This window comes from Ascaphus truei, chromosome 1 (assembly GCF_040206685.1).
Source record: "Ascaphus truei isolate aAscTru1 chromosome 1, aAscTru1.hap1, whole genome shotgun sequence".
Lineage (NCBI taxonomy): Eukaryota > Metazoa > Chordata > Amphibia > Anura > Ascaphidae > Ascaphus > Ascaphus truei.
The window spans coordinates 342,632,078-342,653,585 of record NC_134483.1 but is presented as its reverse complement, the minus strand read 5'-3'; the positions used below and the strand labels follow the sequence as shown (position 1 = coordinate 342,653,585).

General features: G+C 41.4%; 1 protein-coding gene across 1 annotated transcript in view; it reads right to left on the bottom strand.

Annotated features, from left to right (window-relative positions):
* The window catches only part of COL25A1 (collagen type XXV alpha 1 chain), a 469,301-nt gene that overhangs the window by 124,181 nt on the left and 323,612 nt on the right, over positions 1-21,508 (bottom strand). Inside the window, exons 6-7 of the mRNA XM_075608347.1 lie at positions 12,466-12,492; positions 12,260-12,286 (exon numbers count right to left, since the gene is read on the bottom strand). Of these exons, the coding sequence (XP_075464462.1) occupies positions 12,260-12,286; positions 12,466-12,492 (54 nt within the window). The remainder of the gene's footprint in view (positions 1-12,259; positions 12,287-12,465; positions 12,493-21,508) is intronic.

The following is a 21,508-nucleotide window of genomic DNA, read 5'->3' as shown; positions in this document are numbered from 1 at the left end:
ATAGAAAAAATACATAAAACCAAAGCATCCAAATTACAAACTATTTAATCCAAACAATCAAGATAAATACAAAAAATAACCCTCAACAGAAACCAAGCATTTGCCAAAAAATGCATTGGCTAACTGTATTTTTCTGTACCCTAAACAGACACAGATTAATACATTAGCAGTCAATGGGCAATGAAAAACATTGAAAGAAAGAAATACAATAAAAAAAACTGTAAATTTAAATGTCCCGAGGCACGTGACCGTGGGAATCAAATGCATAAGAGATACTGGCACCCATAACGGGGCCTGTATCTCGGGAAGCAGAGGGTCTCCGGACATGAAATCAATGCGGTTCTGCTCCAGAGACCCCCTGCTCACGTACACTAGTAATAAAATATAAATTAAAAATAATTATGTTTGGGTGAGATCTGCTTGAGAGAGGCGTCTCTCTATCTCTGCAGCAGAAAGAAATCGCCGGATGAGCCTTTTCAGAGGGGTGATCTTCGCGTCGCCGGCTACTCACCATTTTTGCAAATGTTGCTATCACAGGTATTCTGGGCTTTCTGCATACCGTGATAGCAACGGTGTCAATAATGGCTATTTAAAAACCCTGGCGATTTTTTTATCGGAGTTTAGTGCATAGCCCCATATTCGGATATCTACGTAATGACAGAATCTGAGGGAGGGGACAGTCGCTGAATCGCGCTGACTTCAGTGCGATCAAGCGAAGGATTAATGCTGTGGGAGGTCCCATTCAGTAGCACGCATCCCCTGCTGCGTTCATCCTTTCTGTTTTTGGTGTCGCAATAGGTGTCGTATCAGGGTCACGCACGATCGCGGTGCCAAAAACAGTAAGCTTTGCTACATCTATAGGTTGATAGGGAAATGGGTACATGTTTTTTGTACAAATAAAAGTATGTGAAATGTGTGCAATAACAATTTTGATTCCATTTGAGGAAACATACTTATTTGGCCATTTCTTTATTGGATCCCAGTGATATTTCTATAAATCCATCATACAGACTGGGGTTCCTATTTTCTTTTCGAAGTGTAACCATCTCTGTTCATGAGCAGGATCTGAGTGGTCCATGGTCATAGATAAAACACTTGTATGTTCTCTCCAATTCATGCATATATTCTAGAAAGTGTGTGTATATCCCAACAGAAATTGAGCTTTGTTTCTACATTTGTGGGAATACATTTCTTTTATTTCCTCCACTGGGAATAATGTATTTGTTTCCTAAATTCTTAATTGTGCATGTTATATGTTCTAAGAAGAAATGAAAGCCAATGAAAGAGTGCTGAATAACTTGAGTATTTTGATCTTCTGTGGGGTGTTTTAGAAAATTTTCTAAAGGATTACACCTGTAGCAGGCTTCCCCCTGGCCCCCCTTACCACCACAGGAGAACGGGGACCCGTGGTATGTCGGGGAGCTGCGGGGGCGTTCGCGTCATCGGGGACTGCCGGCGACATCAGCTGCAGGGTGCCGCCATCTTGTAGGAGCTCACAGTTGCGCAGTGTAGTCGCGCACGCGCTGTACAGTGCCAGGAGTGCAGGTGGCAATGTTAAGGTTGGCGTGAGGTCGCACATGTGTAGAACCACCGCGGTAGCCATTACAGGATCGCGCGTGCGCAGTAAAGATAGCGCACGCGGTCCCAATGCTACAGAGGTCCTGAGTGGACTACAATTTCCAGCAGCCTCTGGGGATTGCCCTTTCACCCACATCACGTGCAGCCAGCCAGCAAATAGGGTTTTGCAGCTTCTCCTGTGGAGGAAGGCTACAATGTTGCGGGGACCACGTTTGGCAGTTGGAGCTGGGAGCAGGAAGGGGGAGGAAGTGTGTAGGGAGCAAGGCTCTTACACTAGGCCAGGTTACCCCCAGGCCTCAGGTAGGTCCCACTCCCCACTAGGTTAGTGGGTAAGTTCTTAGGGAAGGCCCCTTAGATAGGGACCCTGCCCTTAGGTGTGTGCAAGTCTAGTCAGTGACACAGCTGCCGTGCTGTGTGCTCTGACTAGAAGATACAGTGTGGCTTTGTAGTGCAGCTGCAGCAGTTATTTGGCTGTGTCAGTGAGAGTTCTTCTGCATGCAGGGACTAGAGTAGAGGGATACCCCAGGGCCCAATTAGTCCCCTGTGACACCAGAGGAAGCTGTATGGTATAGGGTCGGCCTTAGGACAGGGACTCCTTCACCATAATTAGAGAGCAAGAGGATAGCTGTCTGACAGACCTGACTGTTAGTACCGCGTGTATCAGAGACTGTGATAAAGGATAATTCCGGCTGGAGATTCTTTCCCTGTGGAGTCAGCGTGTGCATCCATTCCTGCAGAGAGCAGCGCAGCATGCCATGGGATCACTGTGCGGTGTTGCTGAGTTCAAGGATTTTCCTGACCAGGACTGGTCAGGGAGGTAGTATACATTAAGTGCACCACCGGGCCCCAACACAGGGAAGCGCTATCCCTCACACTTTCTTTATTGTTGTGGATACTCAAGAGACTGAGGGGATGTGATAATGGACATGTGGGTGAGGGGATGGTATGCATTCAGAGTGATGCACTGTTATTCATATATTGTTTGATGTTATGCCAAGAGAGTGTTATTGAAGTTACAGTTCATGCTCAGTAAATACTGTTTGTTCACACGGTGTGTATTTACTGTATGTGGGTTCTGGTGAGGGCACACTCCCACCCCGTTGGGATCCCTCATCAGTGGAGGCGCTGCCCCGAGTGTAAGTACATACCCCAGGTTCCCCGTGGCGGAAGCTCAGCTCTCCTGGTTGCCAAACAGGTACCGCACCATACTGAGAAGTAGTCAGATACACCTACCCACCCCAATCTCACTTAGGGGGGAGGGGAAAGAGGGCTACACACCATTAAGGCAATACACAGACAACCCTGCTTCTATCAGGATAGCTTCTTCAGTAATGAAATATGATATCATAGTAGAGGTGTCAAGCTGCAAGGAACAAAATGGCATTTGAATGGGAAAGTACTATGCAATATGCCCATAGTTAATAACCAATGTTGCACATACTATTCAAGTGATTGATAGCAAAGTGGAAGATTGGGGGAAATGTAAACACTTTGAACATTAAAGGCAGTATGACAGAATTGAATGGTGATAAGCATTAGGCCATGCTTATAGACCTTGCAATGGTGACGGCGACGTCACGGCAACGCTGACGTCACGTTGCGGTCGCTGGAAAATAAAATGCAATTGACTTCCGCCGTTGTGCCATTGTGTCGCTCCTACTATAAGTGCACGCGACGGATTCAATGCATTTATTTTGACTCGGCGTCGTCATTGCCGGGACTATAAGCACGGCCTAAGTGTATCATAAGTCCCACTGAATTCAATAAGGATTAGCACCGACCATTATCTTTGTAACTTTTATACCTGTGTGTCTCTAAATGTTGTCTTACTCTTTGTCCCTAGCAGTTATCCTCTTTGTGTAGCGTGATGGCTGAGAATTAGTGGTAGTACTTCCATGTTATACAACATCTCATGTATGAAAAAGTAGACAGCTGAATAATGTATACAATAAGCTTTCTCATGGAGTCCGTGATGACTGAGCCCCTGAGGTCTGCAAATGTGCGTAACCTTAGTGCGCGCGTGTGAAACTGGCTGACACTGAACTCTCGCTACTCACGAAAATGTCATCAAAACCTGCGACATTCTCGCTCAACAAACTTTGCACAAATATACATTGATATCTCTCTACCCTGCGGATATGTCACCATTTATTGCTAAATATATACATTTAACCAGAGAAAATGAGAGCAAAAACATTTTGTGAATATGTAAAAATCTTACAGATAAAAATTTGTGATACAAAATCCAAGGTATTTAAACATCTCTACTGAGCTCACCAGGGCCTCAAGCCTGTTTCAGCTGTATACTGGGGACGCTTTTTAAATGGAGTATTGCATTGGAAAGCAATTGAAAGCTTTTTACTGGGCTGGGGGTTAGTTTCTAATATTTTGGATTTTGCTCTGACACGGTTTCTCTGACACTTTTTTTCTTTGTGAGCTGCCAATAAAGCCCCAGCGCACAAGGTTATATGCTCATACGAAGACATGGCAAATGAAACAGGAATGGCCACCTGCTGCTTCCTTGCACTTCCTAAGGTTACAGCCAGCTGCTGCTATTTCACATCATATCACACACAGGCTTCTGGCCACAGCAATCCTGACACTGTGGGGCTTCCCGCTCCCCACACCCTCACTCTAAATCATAACAATTATAGTTCATTTTAATAAAGAGCTACTGGTGAATGCAATGATGTACATAGTGAAGCTCGAAGGACATACTATCTGTTTTTACTTCCTGGGGAGCAAAGTCTTCCTCAAAGTCGCAGAGAGTTGGTGCTGGGTTTACACACTTCAGAGACCAGCATCGTAATCTCAGTGTTAGATTCACTAAACTCTGTTAACCTATTTACCATGCAAGGCGTTACAATAACTTAACGCCAGGTTAATCATAACACAGTGTTCTGGGAATATTGCGGGGCTCGGTGCAGGGACATGTGCTGCGGGGCCTCTTACCTTCTCCTTCGCCATCTCTTCCTGCAGGGTCCCTCATCATGGCGTCGCGACGTCAACTGGTGACGCGTTGCCATGACAATGTGATGTCATGTGGCGTCATGTTGGCATGGCAACGCAGCTCCACAGGGCGTCCCGTTGTCATAGCCATTCGACGTTGCGGCGCCATGATGAGAGACACTGCAGGAAAAGATGCTGAAGGAGAAGGCAAGAGAGCTACAGAGGCCCCACGCTCTCCCCTGACAATCAGTTTAATTGTTGTGGGGAAGAGCGTGGGGCCTCTGTAACCGTGGGGCTCGGTGCAGTGGTACCACCATCAAGCCAGCTCTGTCTCACTATAGCAAATAATGTGATGTTAACAAGGATTTACTTACATAAAAAGCATGGCGTTACTGTTAACAGCCGTTATTCTAATGGATATGCAAATGAGCTAACTACAGCCTAAATTATATTCATCCTAATGTATATTCACTACACTTCGTTAAGGTTACGTTAACGCTACGTTGTCATAGCTACCTGTGGCGCTACTCCCAGCCTAGGGTTGCCAGGTGGCTTCTCCAAAAATTCTGGACACAAGGGTGAGAGGTGCGATGCTCTTGAGACACACACACACACACATGCGTGCGCTCGAGACACATGCATACTTGAGACACACACGCTCGAGATACACACACACCTTTCTCTCCTCTCCCTGGCCCCACCCTCAGACTCCTGACACCTCCTCCTGATTGGCTGCTGCTGGGTAATGAAACCAATCAGGATGGAGGAGGCTGCTCAGCCCCCTAGCAACAACCTCCTCTCTCGCTGCTCGGGGAAATCCGGTGGCCCCCAAGCTGGTCAGGTCACTATGGCCAGAGAGGTAATACAGGACACATACAGTACATGTCCAGTATTAACTCAAAAATTTTACTGGACAGTCCGGTTCAATACTGGACACCTGGCAACCCTATAAGAACCCTGTCAGACACTGACATTGTGCTTTTGCTGGTGAGGAGAGGCCTTGTTTTTTTGCATATGATTACTTTATTGAATAAGGAGTTAACTCAGGTTAAATAATGTCTGCAAGTAATCAAAAAGAAGAAAGAGAAAGAGCGCACTGGTATGGGGACTTTCCTTCTTTTTGATTACTTATATCTGTATACCCCTATGACTTTGATGGATACCTAACATATATATAAATTAGAGCTCGCAAACAGACCACTTTTTCTTGTTGTGTCCATAAAAAAACATCTGTTCCAGTTTTTGGTAACATCACGTTATTTGCCCTGGTTTAGTGGAGCTTAATGAATCTAGGCCTCAGTATCCTGCACCGGCCTCTGAGCTGCCCTCTGGATACACAACGTCAGTCTTTGTGACACGCCGCCTTTCATCACAACTGCTGGTTTTTCAATCACTGGGAGCCTCACAGGGTAAAAAACGTGCGGTTCAACTGATGGGGTGAAAGTGTGTTTTATTTTTAAACATGAACTGTACCAGGGAGTTTATTAATGAGCATACATGTCGTGCTCGGGGGTCAGTTAAATCCGTTTATCAACTTGAGGGAAACACGTTTCCTACACTGGGTCACACAATAGCTAATTCTATTAGTTACAGTAAATACTAATTGAATTACATGCTAATTATGTGAAATGAACTTTGTTCCAAACGTCATTATACATAGACATCTGTCACTCACTGACAGGTACGGTAGGAAGAACTATGTATCAATTCCTACAGCTTCTGCTATGAATAAGCAGCAATAGAGCACATGAATATGTGACGTTGCATCAGTCCTAATTAAATTGCACAGAATTCAGAACTGCTTACATGGAAGGTATAGTAGTCAAGGGCATTTCTTCCAAGAATATTTTTGATTTCTCTGGACACTTATATTACCTGATATTTTCGTGTCAATATATATTCAATATATAAAATATGTCAAATTCTTTTTTTTTTTTTTACAGAAGAGTTGACATTATTATGAACAGTTAACAATCACATTTTTTAACACTGATTGATTGAGAGAACCATAACAACGGGGCTAGACATAACATGTATGCCTTAAAATCTCTGGTTACGGACATTTAGAGCTGTTTCCAAGCAAGTGTTCTTTTGCATTAGAATGATTTTATTCTAAGTGCTATGCACTGGATTGTGCGATTTCTTGAACGCTATTGTTGCTAAGATAATGAAGTGATAGCTGGGAGTTACATATTCATGTACAAAAACCAATAAGCTGACAAACAGCACCAGGTTTCTTTGTTTGATGGACTGACAGGAACACTGGATCACAAAATAATGTTTCACCGTTACTTGAAAACATTACCAGGTCATTGTTAAAGAGGTTGCTCTCTGGTTAGCGAATTATTACAAAGCCAATTTAACAGATTAAACAAATCAAATATAAATTAGTCAACATACACTCTGCAATATAACTGAAGAATAGTCGACACCATTTCATGTAATTGTTGCTGTAGCAGAAACTCAAGGAAAGAGTTTTAATCACAAATGCAAAAGAGGCATTTGTAGGCATTCTAGTGACTTTTTGGGGTGTGCTGCGAGCCCCTCTGACTAGGAAAGGTGCATATTGACACCCAGAAAGTATTACTTTACAATAATAATAGTTTTTATAGTGCTGACTGAATTTACAATCTTGCCTGAGGCACAAGGAGATTGCGTAACTCGCCCAAGGTCACAAAGAGCAGACACTGAGATTTGACCCGGGTTGAAAGGCAGTGACATTAACACTGAGCTACATCTTCAGCATGATGGAGATGGTAGCAGCTCGTAGTAGTGTATTAGGCTGCGTTCAGGCAGGCTGCGATGCGCCGTGCGCGCGCTTATGTGCGTGCGCACGGTCACCACTCTTTCGCTTTGGTGTTTGGGAGTTTTCAAAGTGAAAACGACCCCCGGCGGTGAAGTACAGTGTTGACGCCGCTGCACTTGAAGAAGACAACTGAAGTTGTGATTTCAAGCGGCAGCCGCGTCACGTGTACTTCGCCAGCCAATCAGAAACACACGCACTTTGTTTCTTTTTTTTTTATTCAATGCCTGAGTAGTCCCGCCTCCAAATCGGTTCAATCTGTCAGCTGGGCATGAGCGCACATCGCCCGGCAGACAGGCGGGGACGCGCGGACACACAGTTTCCTGTCTAAACTCAGCCTAAGGCTTGGTCCCTGCTGGCTACTGCAGCGCTCGCTACGGCGGGCGCTGCGGGGACAAGAGCCGCCCCTCAGTGGGGCCGGGGCCGCTGCGAGGGGCGGCAACCGCGCCACGTGGTGCGTTTTTCCAGCATACTGGAAAATTGAGATGAGACCTAGCGAAGGAGCGTGAGGCCACGCCCTCGGCGGTTCAGCCTATGAGGACGAACCTGCCGGGTGACATCATGGCCGTGCCCCCCGTCACTCCCCCGTCACGCCCTCCCTGTCTTTCCCCCTACAGCACATTACAGACCGGGGAACTCGGCTGCACGCGCCGCCTGCCTCGCAGATGCGCGTGCAGCGCAGGCAGCTGGGCCGTAGCCTTAGAAAGTCACACTAATCCATTCAAAGCATGTTTACACAAACACAATGCTATCAACTATGCAGCAAACATGGTGGTTCTTCATAGGTGGAATTACAGAGTACAGATCTGTGGAAACCACAGGTGTAGTGTACACTGACGAAAACACCTGAGTGGTTCCAATAGCTCTATACAACATGATACAACCTAAGAACACCTCTCATGTTAGTTCCCTAAAAGTATCACAACCTACAACTAATCTTCATTACTACAGGACCGATCCAGAACGTTGAACTACAGCAAAGATGGATTCGCTTGTGTGATTTTGTTTAATCATAAACGCCACCAAAACTTTGCTGCACTCACAAAGCGGCGGCACAACAAAAGGACAGAAATGGCGGCACTTTTAATTTCCACAGAACCCTGTGCACCTAGATCCAAGGTCACTATGTCTGTCTACCAAAAGACTGCTATTCCAACAGGTTACTTCTAGGGCAGGCCGCAGAGGTACGCTGTGCCTCAAGATAAAGAAAATAACAGTAAGAAGGAGGTTAACAAAATGGAAGGTGGCCAGTGATGATATTCTAACTGTTTTAACAGAGGGAAGGTATCTGCTTAACTATTCAATTGACAAAGGTTAAGATAATACAATAAACTCCTGGATACTTTTTCTTTTTAGGAGAGGGGTGGGAGGGGGGAGGACTTGTTGCTGCCCAGGACATTCTTAAGATGCTATCTGTTTTTGTGCAGCCCCAGCTGTTAGTGAAATTTCCTTGAAGACATCGTGAGGAGAAAATAATTTTCTGAAAATGGTTAAACGGGTGCCCTGGTACGTTTATTATTGCAGCTATGAGACACCGTAACTAATGAAATGCCAGCTGTTGGCTGATGCTATTTAGACGTGATCATTATTAATCAGTGCTGAGTAGATATACGTGCATGGGTCCCTATTCCATGTCTTGTCCTTGATCAAGAAGATAAAATTCCCATTCAAATGAATTCATGTGTAGTATCCCTTGTAAACAAAGTCTGCACTTTCCCTGTTATGTTTGATTTCCTATCTTGTGGTCCATGTAAAATATATATTTTGGGGCAAAATACAAATGCACTAAAATGCTCTTGATAATTTAGAACTTTTTATTCCTTTTTTTTAAAAGTATTATTAGAAAATGACACAGAGCGTATTCCAATGGATGGAATCTGCAGCCAGGGGCCGCGAAATGCTGCTGCATAAAGGAAAGATTGAAAGGAGAAATCTTGATAAGGTTCAAAAATGCATATGTTTGTAAAAGCATGTACTGTACGTGGGCGAGACTGCACCTTCCTGTCATCCTTGTTTTGTAAATGTTTGATTTACTAAGATGATGGTAAATAAAGCAGAATTAACAGGATTCCTATTTTTTACTGCAAGCCATCAAACATTTTACCTTCTGCAAGGAGATGGAGAAACTAAGTTTGCATAGACCAATCCCTGTTTTGTATTAACTTGCTTAGAATTAACAAATATGTGTAAGTTTTATTATATTCACACTAGGGAATTTGTGCACCCATAGTTTACATCTATAGTGAGGTAACTATGATACTGGCTTTAGCCAGCTTTTAATTGCTCTATACACAAAGCATATGCTTTATTTAACCCCTTCGGGGCCTTCTCACATTTTCCACTAGTCCATGGGACAATAATTAAATATATTCAGTGTAGGTCACCTGCATATGGGTATGCATTGACGGGGCTGCAGGCTTATAACGCTTTGGCCAAATGGTTTAACTAAATAACCCTTAATCACGAGATCACTATTATATTTTAGCCTAATTAGTAGCAGAGCAGGAATCGTTCTTTTTGTTTTTCTATATGTAAGGCCTATCTTTTTACCTGCAGCAAACTTCTATAGGGAGGAGCGCGGTAATATGTACAGTCTTCCGGAAGACTAACATTTACAAAGGATCAAAGAATATAAAAGAGGTTTAAAAAGAGGTTAGGAACGATGGGACTAAACACACATACACACATGATGTACAAACACACATTACAATATGTGTACTGTGAAATTTGAATTTTAATATTGCTGCTGAGAGATTGTATAATGAGAGGATAATCCCCAGTCGCTTTCTCAGCATGGATAATAAAATCCAAATTACACTGCATGTTATCACATATATTATTTATACCATAGGAGTGTAATTGCTGTGGATATAAAATAGAAAACATGAGTCCAAATGTATAAATCTATTTTCTCGCTTTAAATATATAGAACTAGAGATTTAAAAAGTTATGTGAGTAAAAAATGACAAAAACCCTCCTCCATACTGTACAGTGTACAGTAAATAAAAATATCACTTGTGGTGCATTTGCATGTCCCAGACAGTCCGGCAACCATGTGCTCATTTGCACGCCATTACCCAGAATCCCTGGCAGCAGTGGGAGCACTGTTTGCTAAGCGATAATGGGGACAGACTGGGTTGCAGACCAGTCTGAGACATGCAAATGTATCCACAAGTGATATTTTTATTTACAATATACAGAACAACATTCTGAATTCCTTCCTATGACAACGACATGCTGAATAATCTGTCTTTTAAAAAAAAAAAATATTGAGCTAAAGGCGTGTGCATTGCACAAACTCCCAGTTATTATACAAAAGTTCGGAAAGAATTAAAAAGCCCCAGAGAAGTGTCACATAGTGTCACTTAGATGCTGGTAAATTACGCTCTCACTACAATCCCTATTTTATTTGATGTTTATTGTCTTTTTTTCATACATCATATATCACTAGACATTGATGATATATGGTTGGTGCATTATGACCTACAGATGTACAAACTTTTTGCACACATTAACACACGATTTGCTTAAAACCAAAAGTTCCCAACAAGTCCGCTTAATTCTAAAAATCAATGGGCACTGCGTGTTCAATTAGTTATGCTTTCGAAATTTAAGCAAATTTAAATTATTACAAAAAAATGTAACTTGTGTGGCTGCTATTTCATCACATTAAACAAGCAGCAAAGTAGCACATTTTAACCAATTTGGTCCATTTTCCTAAGAACTTTTGGTGACAAAAATTAGATCAAAATGTTTGCAGGTTTTCTAAGCTTTTTAAAAGTTCCATTGAAAGAGCAGCAAAGCAAATCTCAGTAGGTCTGCACGTCTCCGAGTGTGACTGTCATCAAGGGTTCCAAACTAACGAGACAATCATTGAATTCTGTATGAATCAATGGTTATTCTCTTCACTATTTCACACTCCTATGCGAAGTGAATCATTCCACACACATAGCAAGTGATGGAAATGGTACTATTAAATGGGAAAGATTTAGATCTGTGTATTGTCCACACATATGGTATAAATACATATAAATGCTGAAATATACACAGTCACAGACACAACATTGTCACTATATTATAACATTATTGTTAAGATATTAGTACACGCAACAGCTTCTTATACACAAAGGTGTAAAATCCCTAACAGTGTAACATATCCCCCATATAGCCTCTTTTGTGGCTCTTTATCAAACTCTCTTAGCTGCAATACTGGGGAAAACCTCATACTGGATCTAACAAGAAGAAACATTCCCATTGTAACCAACAGCGTTTTTAACACATTTACTACAGTGTTTTTAAACCAGGTGTGTCCAAGTGTTGCATCCCGCAGACTTTTATAAATCACCCCCGGTATCTTTAATATGCAATGAGGCAAATAAAGATTGCTGCATAGCTGCAAAACAAAGCAGTACACATCTACAGAATGTGCCTGAAAATGGTATTAACTGGGGGATATTTATTTGAATGTAGAAGTTATTACTTTAAACAGTGACACCCACACCAATCTTTTATTGAAAGCAGTGATATCGCTCACTTATTGAGACCAGCAATAAGTACAATTCACTCGAAACGGTTCTCACTGCTTCGTGGAAAGGCCTGCAAATGCTTTTTTTTAAGCTGTAGGCTCTTTTACTATAAGGGCCGCCTGGAAAGTTTTGCTCTGCAAAGCTCTACAAGCACCTCGAATGGGGTGAGATAAAGCCGTTAATGTTTCATAATATGATCCTGCTGTTTAATGAGCATTTTGTTTTTGTTATGTGCACAACAGATGTATAATGCAATGACTTTGCTGAGGTAATGACTGGAGCATGCAGGGAAATACAGCTATGAAACAGAAATACACACTGAGGGTAGGTACTGTGTGCATTGAAACTTTGCTAAAACTGTAACTATTGTGTTTAACAGCGTAACATTTTTTAAAGTACTTACCCGAGGGCCCTGATCACCTTGATCTCCCTGCAAAGGGGAAAGATGAGGTGATAGTTTTAACAAGGACACCCTGCTACCCAGAGACCCACAACTTCTGATCGCATGTAACACAAGCTTTATAATGCATTGGAATGGTCCAGTTGAACATCAGTAGGGAGTTGCCATTCCATCTGTAATAGATTAGTGAAAAATGTGACATTACTGACCTTCTCACCCTTTGGGCCAGGAGTACCCTGAAAAATAAAACAAATAACACTGAATTATAATTTTGCAGCTTTTTCCTCACCATGACTTTTACATTGTATACACTAGTTAGCATTCTCCATGACTCCATACAACATAACTGAAAGAGGAGCTTAGATCCTACATCGCATCCCATCCCATCTGTACAACTAAATGATAATGCAAACATTTATATGTTATAGTTTCTTTGGAGAAAGGTTTTGTTTGTACTTTCAACAAAGCCTTTGAATCGAGGGGAGTACACTGTATATCAATGAAATGTTTCCTTCATCCCTACAGTGTTCCTTCTCTGGGAGGAAAGGAGACAGGAGGAGGAGGAAGAGATGGAGGGCACTTTGCCTTTACAAGATTCTGATAAACACACAGTGATACCACCCAAAAAATGTCACAGTTGTTGGTTTATTTTGGTCCGATGAGAGACTTCAGATACTTTTGTTAAAACAACACGAATCCAAACTTTTTAAAGCATGGTCCCACAAAGTGGTAGTACACAGTCCTGAGATATTTAAATGTGTGTGCCTGTGCGTGCATGTGTGTATTATACAAGAACAACGAGAAAACCAGAAAAATATTCACACAGTAAAAGTATTCTTATGGTTAGCTAAAACTGAAGGGACACACGGTGCCGTAGCTGCTTTGTTAGACCTGTTAATTGTTGGTGATACAGAAAGCTTTATTACTTTGTTACGGTGAAACAATACAAAATGAGGTTGGTAACCAATGGTTTAAAGGGGCAGGATTTACTGCTGTCTTCAGAAAGATCCTGAAATACTGACACACACAAAAATGCAAAAGATTAAGGTTGAGTGTTTGTACACACTTGACTATGCATGTCTGTCCCTGTACTTAGATGTACTTACAGTAGCATCACCAAGTAATTTGTATTTATTAGGATTGTGCTCCTCATGCTACTTATTCCCATACTTTATAAAGTCTTTAAAACAAAAATGTAAATGAGTGTGTTACTTGGAAACACTACCACATCATACATTTACTGAACACTTGAACACTGGTTTCTCCCAAAAAGTTAGCTATAAAATAATAATTGTTTGTTCTTGTATAGAGCTGCTAGTATTATGCAGTGCTTTACTGAGATGTTTTGCAGGCACAGGTCCCTGCTCTGTGGAGTTGACAATCTATGTTTTTGGTACCTGAGGCACAGGGAGATAAAGTGACTTGCCCAAGGTCACAAGGAGCTGACACCAGGAACTGAACCAGGTTCCCCTACTTCAAACTCGGTGCCAGTCAGTGTGTTTACCTACTGAGCCACTCCTTCTCCCTTCTGCTTTCATTTATAGTACAGGTGGAATAAAAATTAAGCAAGTTTGTTGCACAATTTTAAAGTCTGTTTATTACCAATGTTTCGACAAAACATGTTAATGAATTCTTGAAGGTTACAGTAGAAAAGATCTCAATAGCTATATTTGTAACACATTAGCAAGCATAACTTGTCAATATATCAAGAACTCTCAACGTTTCTCCCTTAATATCAATTACACTTTAAGGAAAATATCATCCCATCTGCATAACTAATTAAAAGCCAATTATCTCATTTCAAAAAGACATCAAAACTAGATTCTGCATAATTATATTTTAAGTTGGACTTTTAAATAATCATTGACATTTATGTCTAGGGACTGGAGAAAGGTTACTTCAGGCAGAAATACAGTCACACTACATAAGAAAAAATGTATACTGTATGATATATTTTATTAACCGAGAATGCTACAAGAACAAACAATAGCATACTAAGTAAAATACAACGATATTGGGGATGACTGAACCAAAGAGCTCTTTTAATGTGAACTATGTAACTACAAGGAGATTTACAGGCGTAATGTCTAACCTCTGAAGCGTCAAATCACACCGCAATCACCCAACAACTCCAAGTTTGGGCCGATCACCATACACCATTTTTCCAAACACAACATGCCAATTACAGCTTCTAGTGAACAGATTTTTTCTTGACTATGATTTACCATAAAACAGAAGGTAATCCATCCATTTGTGAAATTGTATTGTATTGTATTTCTATATTTATATTGCGCCATAAATGTACATAGCGCTTAGCACAATATCAATAGGAAACCAAGACATGAGATGTAGAGATGTCACTTTACTGGATAACCAGGGGTACTAGTCCTGCTCCATTGCGCTCATTCCCAAATTAGTTTTAATTGTCAAAATGTCAAATTTCCCCTGTGTATAATGGAATATACTTCCGGTCAATGTGTTCCACCCCCCGCTCTGCACTGGACATGATGAGTGCAGAGACATTTGTAGTCCACTGGTGACTTCTACACAGTAAATCCCCCTGTGATCATATTTCCTAACCCAGGATCCCTACAGTTTTGGAGAGTAAAGGTCTCAAAGCGGGTCATTGGATTTCCGCTTTAAAACAGAAGTACCACCCTTGGTTTAAAGAAATAGGTAGCAAAGAAATGTAGACTAATTATTAACCGCTCTTATTTATTTATTTTATTTATAACATGTTTTACCAGGAAGTAATACATTGAGAGTTACCGCTCGGTTTCAAATATGTCCTCTCTCCTAACGCTTTCTTTTAATACTGACAGAATCAATCACTGATGTGAAGTACTACTAAAATATTATAAGCTGTGAAAAATAAATTGACGCAAAAGAGAGGCAAAAATGTTTTTGTCAAAAATACCTCTGTATTGTTCCAAAGTTGTCCATTTAAACTGCCTTCATTACAGTTCAGTTCACAATCATTTTGACTATAGTTACACTATAGATAAGAAAATCACAAACATATGCACAATTTGCATTTGTAATACGGCCACAAAAACTGGCTAAGTAACAAGGTAACAATGTGGGGAAAATATTTTAACTGACTGCCTAAATTGATTATTTATTGACATGTGCTGTCCTTTCCCTGCATGGGTAATTTATAGATTACAAGGTTTAAAGCAAAGTGGTATTGAATGAAACCTCTTTTCTTGTTCACATTATATATGACCATCAAAAATACGTACAGTAGGTAAACTTCTTTTGGAGCTGTTTCACAAATATCTTATTAGTCTGCGATTCTGGTAAATTAACCGAATATCTGGGTTATTTACAGTATTAAACTACTAGCTACAAAAGGAGCATCTCTGGAGCAATAAAAAACAGTATCAGAATTTTTAGAGAAAAAATCTTGAACTGCATGTTTTGTTCTGTTCAAATTTTAAGAAGGAAAATCTTTTTTTTAATTTTTAAGATTGTGGGTTTAGAAAAATGTGTCTTGAATATTATGTACTGTCGCGGCCAAGTTTATTCGAGCATTTGCCCGGTCTCGACCGCGACAGTAACCGGGTGCACGCCGGGGTGTCCCGTGCGCGCGCCGAAGCCTCGGAGGAGCGGCCCTCCGATCGGGGCTTCCCCCTCCCCTCTCCAGGTCCGCCGGGTCCCCCGGAACCCCCCACCGCCGTCCCCCACATCGCGGGACACGCGCGCAGGGGGCGCAGGCACCCGATGAAGCGTGACCGCGCATCGGTGACGCGCGGCACGCCGAGGGGATTCGGCTAGCAAGCCGGGACACCTCCCGGTTTGCGGAACTAGCCGAATGCAAATAAAACGTGTCGCCTCTGTATCAACTAACTTGCTTTCACTCAGACATTGTTCATGTTCTCACTTTCAAGCACGTATCCTGCATTAATAAACCGAGTATTAGCCAAAATAGCAGATTATGAAATGGCAAAGGTTTTTATTACAGCTACAGCCGCGGCCCCTTTTATTCTCCAACATCTCCGAATTTTTTCGTGATTTTTTCCGAACGCCACACACTACACCGCACTTCACCCCGTTCATGCCGCGTTCATACCGCGTTCATACAGCATACAGTATATTCAATATTACAGAGGTCACGCGGTAAGCGGCGGAAAGGCTGTTGTGTGTGTATTTTTATTATTGTGGGTAGCGGGGGTGGGTGAAGGGGGTATTAGCCCCAACGGTGGTTGTTTAGGGCTTGCGGGTGGGTGGCGGGCGGGCTTAACCCCTTCATGACCGTAGTGGTATTAACCGCTAAGGTCATGAAGGGGTTAAGTGCACCCGCAACCCCCCCACCGCAAGTCCTAAACAACCACCAAGGGCCAAATAACCCCTTCACCCACCCCCGCTAACCACAATAAACCTGGCACGGCTGGTTAACCCCTTCATTGCCTTAGCGGTTAGCCGCTAAGGTAATGAAGTGGGCTTTAAATGCATTTTTCCTGCCTCGGATGCATGCCGGGCGGCTCCGGTGCTGGTGTTAATGGTATCAGCTCCGGAGACCTCCGGCATCAATCCCAGGGAGGAAAAAGGCCTGATTTTTTTCCCCCTGATTCCCCTGCTTAGTGCATAGACCCCTAAACGAGCGCGAAAATACCAGAACATATTCCGGAAGAAAAAAAAACGCATCTGCCCGCGGTTATCAAAGTTGCGCCGATTCGGCCGCATTAGGATAAAGGCGGCCGCCACTGTAATATAAATCTAACTAGATTCAATATCTTCAGGCCCTTTCAGTGTTCCAGGCATAAAATAGGAACATGCAGTATATTATTTTATATAGAATATATAGTACACTTTGTTTTGTCTATTGCTGTATATAAAACTAACATATACACTACTGACATCTTTCAATGTCAATTTGCTCTCAGTTTCAACACATCTTGTGTGTGGATTCTATCAAGGTGAACCGAGACCAAAGCAAAATATAAGTGGTTGATACTGAAATGTATAAAAAAGTAAGAGTTATTTGTCACATTAAAACCCACACAAAGAGACCCTTACTACAGCTAATGTGGGGTGTGAAAGATTACCGGGAGGTGTTCAAATGGGACAGGGTATACAGCACAGACTGAGAGGAGAAACAGAAATCCACTTGTTTGACACTTAAACTCCCATCGTCCAGGTGAATAAATGGTAGGTATTAACACTTAACTTTTATTATTAACCAATTAAAATTAATTTGGGCAGTCTGTAAACAGAGTGCCCTAAGTAGGTAGTGGGGTAAAAAAACAGAAATAAAATGGTGTAGAATCAAGGTGATCACTAAAAATAGTTCAGTCAAAATGCAGGAGAAAAAACTGCCCGCTATTACGAACTCCTGTGTACAGGCATACCCCGCATTAACGTATGCAATGGGACCGGGGCATGTATGTAAAGTGAAAATGTACTTAAAGTGAAGCACTACCTTTTCCCCACTTATCGATGCATTTACAGTACTGCAAGCGTCATATACGGGCATAACTGATGTAAATAAGACATGTGTAACAGGCTCTATAGTCTCCCCGCTTGCGTACAGCTTCGGTACAGGGTATTGCTGTTCAGGACGTGCTGACAGGCGCATGCGTGAGCTGCCATTTGCCTATTGAGCGAGATGTACTTACTCGCGAGTGTACTTAAAGTGAGTGTCCTTAAACCGGTGTATGCCTGTAATGGGTAACAGGCCTGCTGTTGCTAGTGGCATGAACAGCAAGTGTTAAGATGTGTGTGTAAGTGCTGCTTCCCATTTTGCCAAAGGCATTTATGTATCTTTTTGTATCGGACTGCAACTCTCACTGAATCTGTGTGAGAGAGCACGTCAGAGATATTTGTTCCCCAGAGGGAGACTGCAAATTCACAGCGCTGTAAGGCATACAGCAGAGGCAACTCTTATTCGAACAAAAACCAGTGGCAATTCCCCAAAAAACCCAGGAAACACCCAGGTACATTCTGAATACATGCCTTAAACTTTCCTTAAACTAGCCCCAGCATTTCTGCATTGATTAATGGCCTATCAGATTAACAGCGGGGGTCCCTGGCAGTCCCATTCAAACTGAATTGGACTGCCAGGGATCCCTGCTGTGTTAATCCTATGGGTCGTTAGTCAATGCAGAAATGCCTTAAACGTGCCTCAAACTAGCCCAGAACATACCCAGCACATACCCAGCACATACCCAGAATGTAACCCGGCTAGTTTACGGCAAATGTTTGAATAAACGTTGCCTCTACTGTACACGGATAGGTTGATTTGAGTTAATGTTGTTATCAGTGTTGTTGTATTCCCATATGGACTAGCGAACACACACACTGCATTTAGCTATGTCTGTAATGCCACCATATCGCCTTCCTCAGTGAGGATCTACACAGGTCAGTGATCTATTGAAAACATAAATGCTTAGTGAAAGTAGAAGAGAGATATAATAGTGAAGAGGGCGCCTGCTCCGCTAGTAGTAATAATTACTGGTACTGGAGGGGTGCTATCAGGGAACTGGTTACATTCGATATATTTACGGGAGGATTCCCCTGCGATGCACTCTACCTTACAGATTCATGTGAAAATAAAAAAAATAACCTTTAATAGATAAAGTAAAATAATTTCAAGGAGAGAACTAATATGTTTAAAAATTCATTAAATCAATAGCTGCGACTATGTGGGACACACCAGACAGAAACTTGCTGCAGGTTGGTCACTGGTGGTGCAGAGGTCTGGGCTCTTAAAAACATGTGAGTGAATAAACTAATACTGCGTAAAGATATGCAATAAGCAAACGAATAACAAGGTAAGTGATTAGGTGTTGACAAAGATGAGATATTAGGGGGTCTGGCATAACAACATAAGAGCATTTAGGATGAAGCCATTTTGTGTGAATATTTCAATCCGCCATCTTGTCTTGTCTCTGTGAGTCTAATTTCTGTGTTTCATTTCTGTATAAACAAATGTGTGAAGCAGAGAATGGAATTTTTTCGCTCCTAGCTAAATTTATTGACTCTTCCTCATCCAATCAGCTTCAAATTAAAAGAGTAAACAGGCTACAATTTATGAGAACCCATGAGATAAACTTAGATTCTCGCAGTGAAACTAGTTCTCACACAAATGTCAGGTGGTAGGATAGGCACATCCCATTTAACCCCAGAATGGTTTCTAGCTGACAGGCAGTTATACAATATTATTATGTATTACAAAATGACATCAGCTTTAGTATTGTTATGTATTACAAAATGAGGTAATGGTTAGTGACGTGCAAGCCCCCCCATAAAGGGGTGGAGCTTTAGGATTTAGGGTATAAATATATGGCATACCGTGTTTATTGTTAGAGAGCTTTTGTTTTGAAGCTGTCTCCGTTGTGCACTTGAATTGAATAAATTCACGTGTTATTCTGTTTCAAAATAACCTCAGACTGTGTTTTTTATTTACGCTTTTCACAGATGGCGCATTCCGAAATAGGGACTCAATATCATCGGAATCGAGCACCCGGATGAATCACTCCTCCATCACTCAAACCTGAGCGCTCATATGAATCAAGGTAAGGCTACCTGCATTTTTTAGACAAACAGCCTGATTAAATTGTTTTGAGTGGTGCGTGGAGCTGATTTTTGAACGGTGTCTTATCTGATGTGACGAGTAACAATCCCTAGCAGTTTCACGTGAATTTATTATTCTCTGTTCCTGTATTCATTTTAAAGTGTAAGTGAGTTAAGAGTTGTTAGGGGCTAAGGTAAGAGTCCCGTTAAAGATTTTGGTGTTTTTGGTGATGAAGGCGAGTGTTTTTGTGCTTAAAGGGATTGTTTTCAGACCGTCCTGGGTTGTGATAAATATTTTTGTTGTCTGAGCAGGACGGGTCCCTGATTGTACATTTGCTCTGTTTTGTCATTTAAATACCAAGTGAGTTATTCATGGAGATCTGGTTAGAAAGTCTTATCTGTATCCATGTTATAAAAGTATAAGGTTTATCAGGACTGGGTTGGACCCGCTGAAGTGATTCAAGTTTTTCTTTGGTATAGTTATGGTGAGAAAATGTGATTGGGGAACAGTCTTGTGACAGGTCCTTATTTGCATATTTACACTATTCAGAACAATAACATGCCAAAAGAGTTGTACGTAATCAGCTTGCGTTGATTATTGTAACGCTAAATTGTACAGGTCAATTAACAGTTGATTGCTGTAGCCGAAGTATTGTACATGTCAATTAAATTTGATTTCTGTAACAGGGGAATAATGGGAAACCAAAAATTCTCAAAGGATTGTGTGTCTGCAGACAAAGATAATAAAGAATGAATACAGAGAACGAAAAGAGACAATATAAATATATTTTGTTGGCCAGTGAATGGCACTATTTGTACTATTATCAACTAATTGCGCAGATGTTTAAATGAGAGAGGGGTCTTTTTCTGTGGGATTGATAAGCTCAGGGAGTGCCATCTCGTGTGTTTTTGAATCCCACAGGGAAACATACCTTACGTTAATATGGGTCAAAAGAATTATGTTGAGGGACAGAAGGGTCCCGCTGCATTAATTTTGACCATTGCCAGGACAGAAGTTAATATAATAACAAGTGAAAAAGAAAGTGAATAGGAAAGAAATAGCAAGTGAATTTGCCGATAGATAATTAAGGCATATGTGTTGTTGAGGAAGTAGATATTGAGGGTTATTTTTATGACAGGTTTATATGCAGAAATTGGGATAAAATTAGAGACTGTGTGTATATTGTTTGGAAGGGACATAAAGTGTTATAAGTGTAAAAAGGTAGGACATGTTGCCAGTAATTGCAGAGCAGCCCTAAGAGAGAGAGTAGAAGAAAAAAATGGAATTTAAAAGGTTTGTTTGTACTGGCCACACGAATAGGTCTTTTGAACCAGAAAATATTATTTTTCCTTCTGTTCTAATGGCAACTAGAAAGAGAATAAAAGCAGGTTATTTATATGAGAAGCTGATTCGCTGTGTAGGAGAGAAGGAGAGAAGTTTGTGTCTATGTTCTTTGTGTGTCTGTATTGTGGTTTCTGTATTGTGTGTAAACCAGTAAAAACATGTCAATTGCATTTCTATAGGATTAGGATATGTTGGAGAGATTTTAAGCTTGCACGTATTGTTTAAATTATATAGGGTGTGTTCATAAGTTGATCTAACCTCAGTTTAGTTCATTGTCCCATTTTTTATTTTTGAGAGGCCATATTTTTATTTTTGAAAGGTCATATTTTTTATTTTTGAGAGGCCATATTTTTATTTTTGAGAGGCCATACATTTTTTCGGTTTTATTGCTG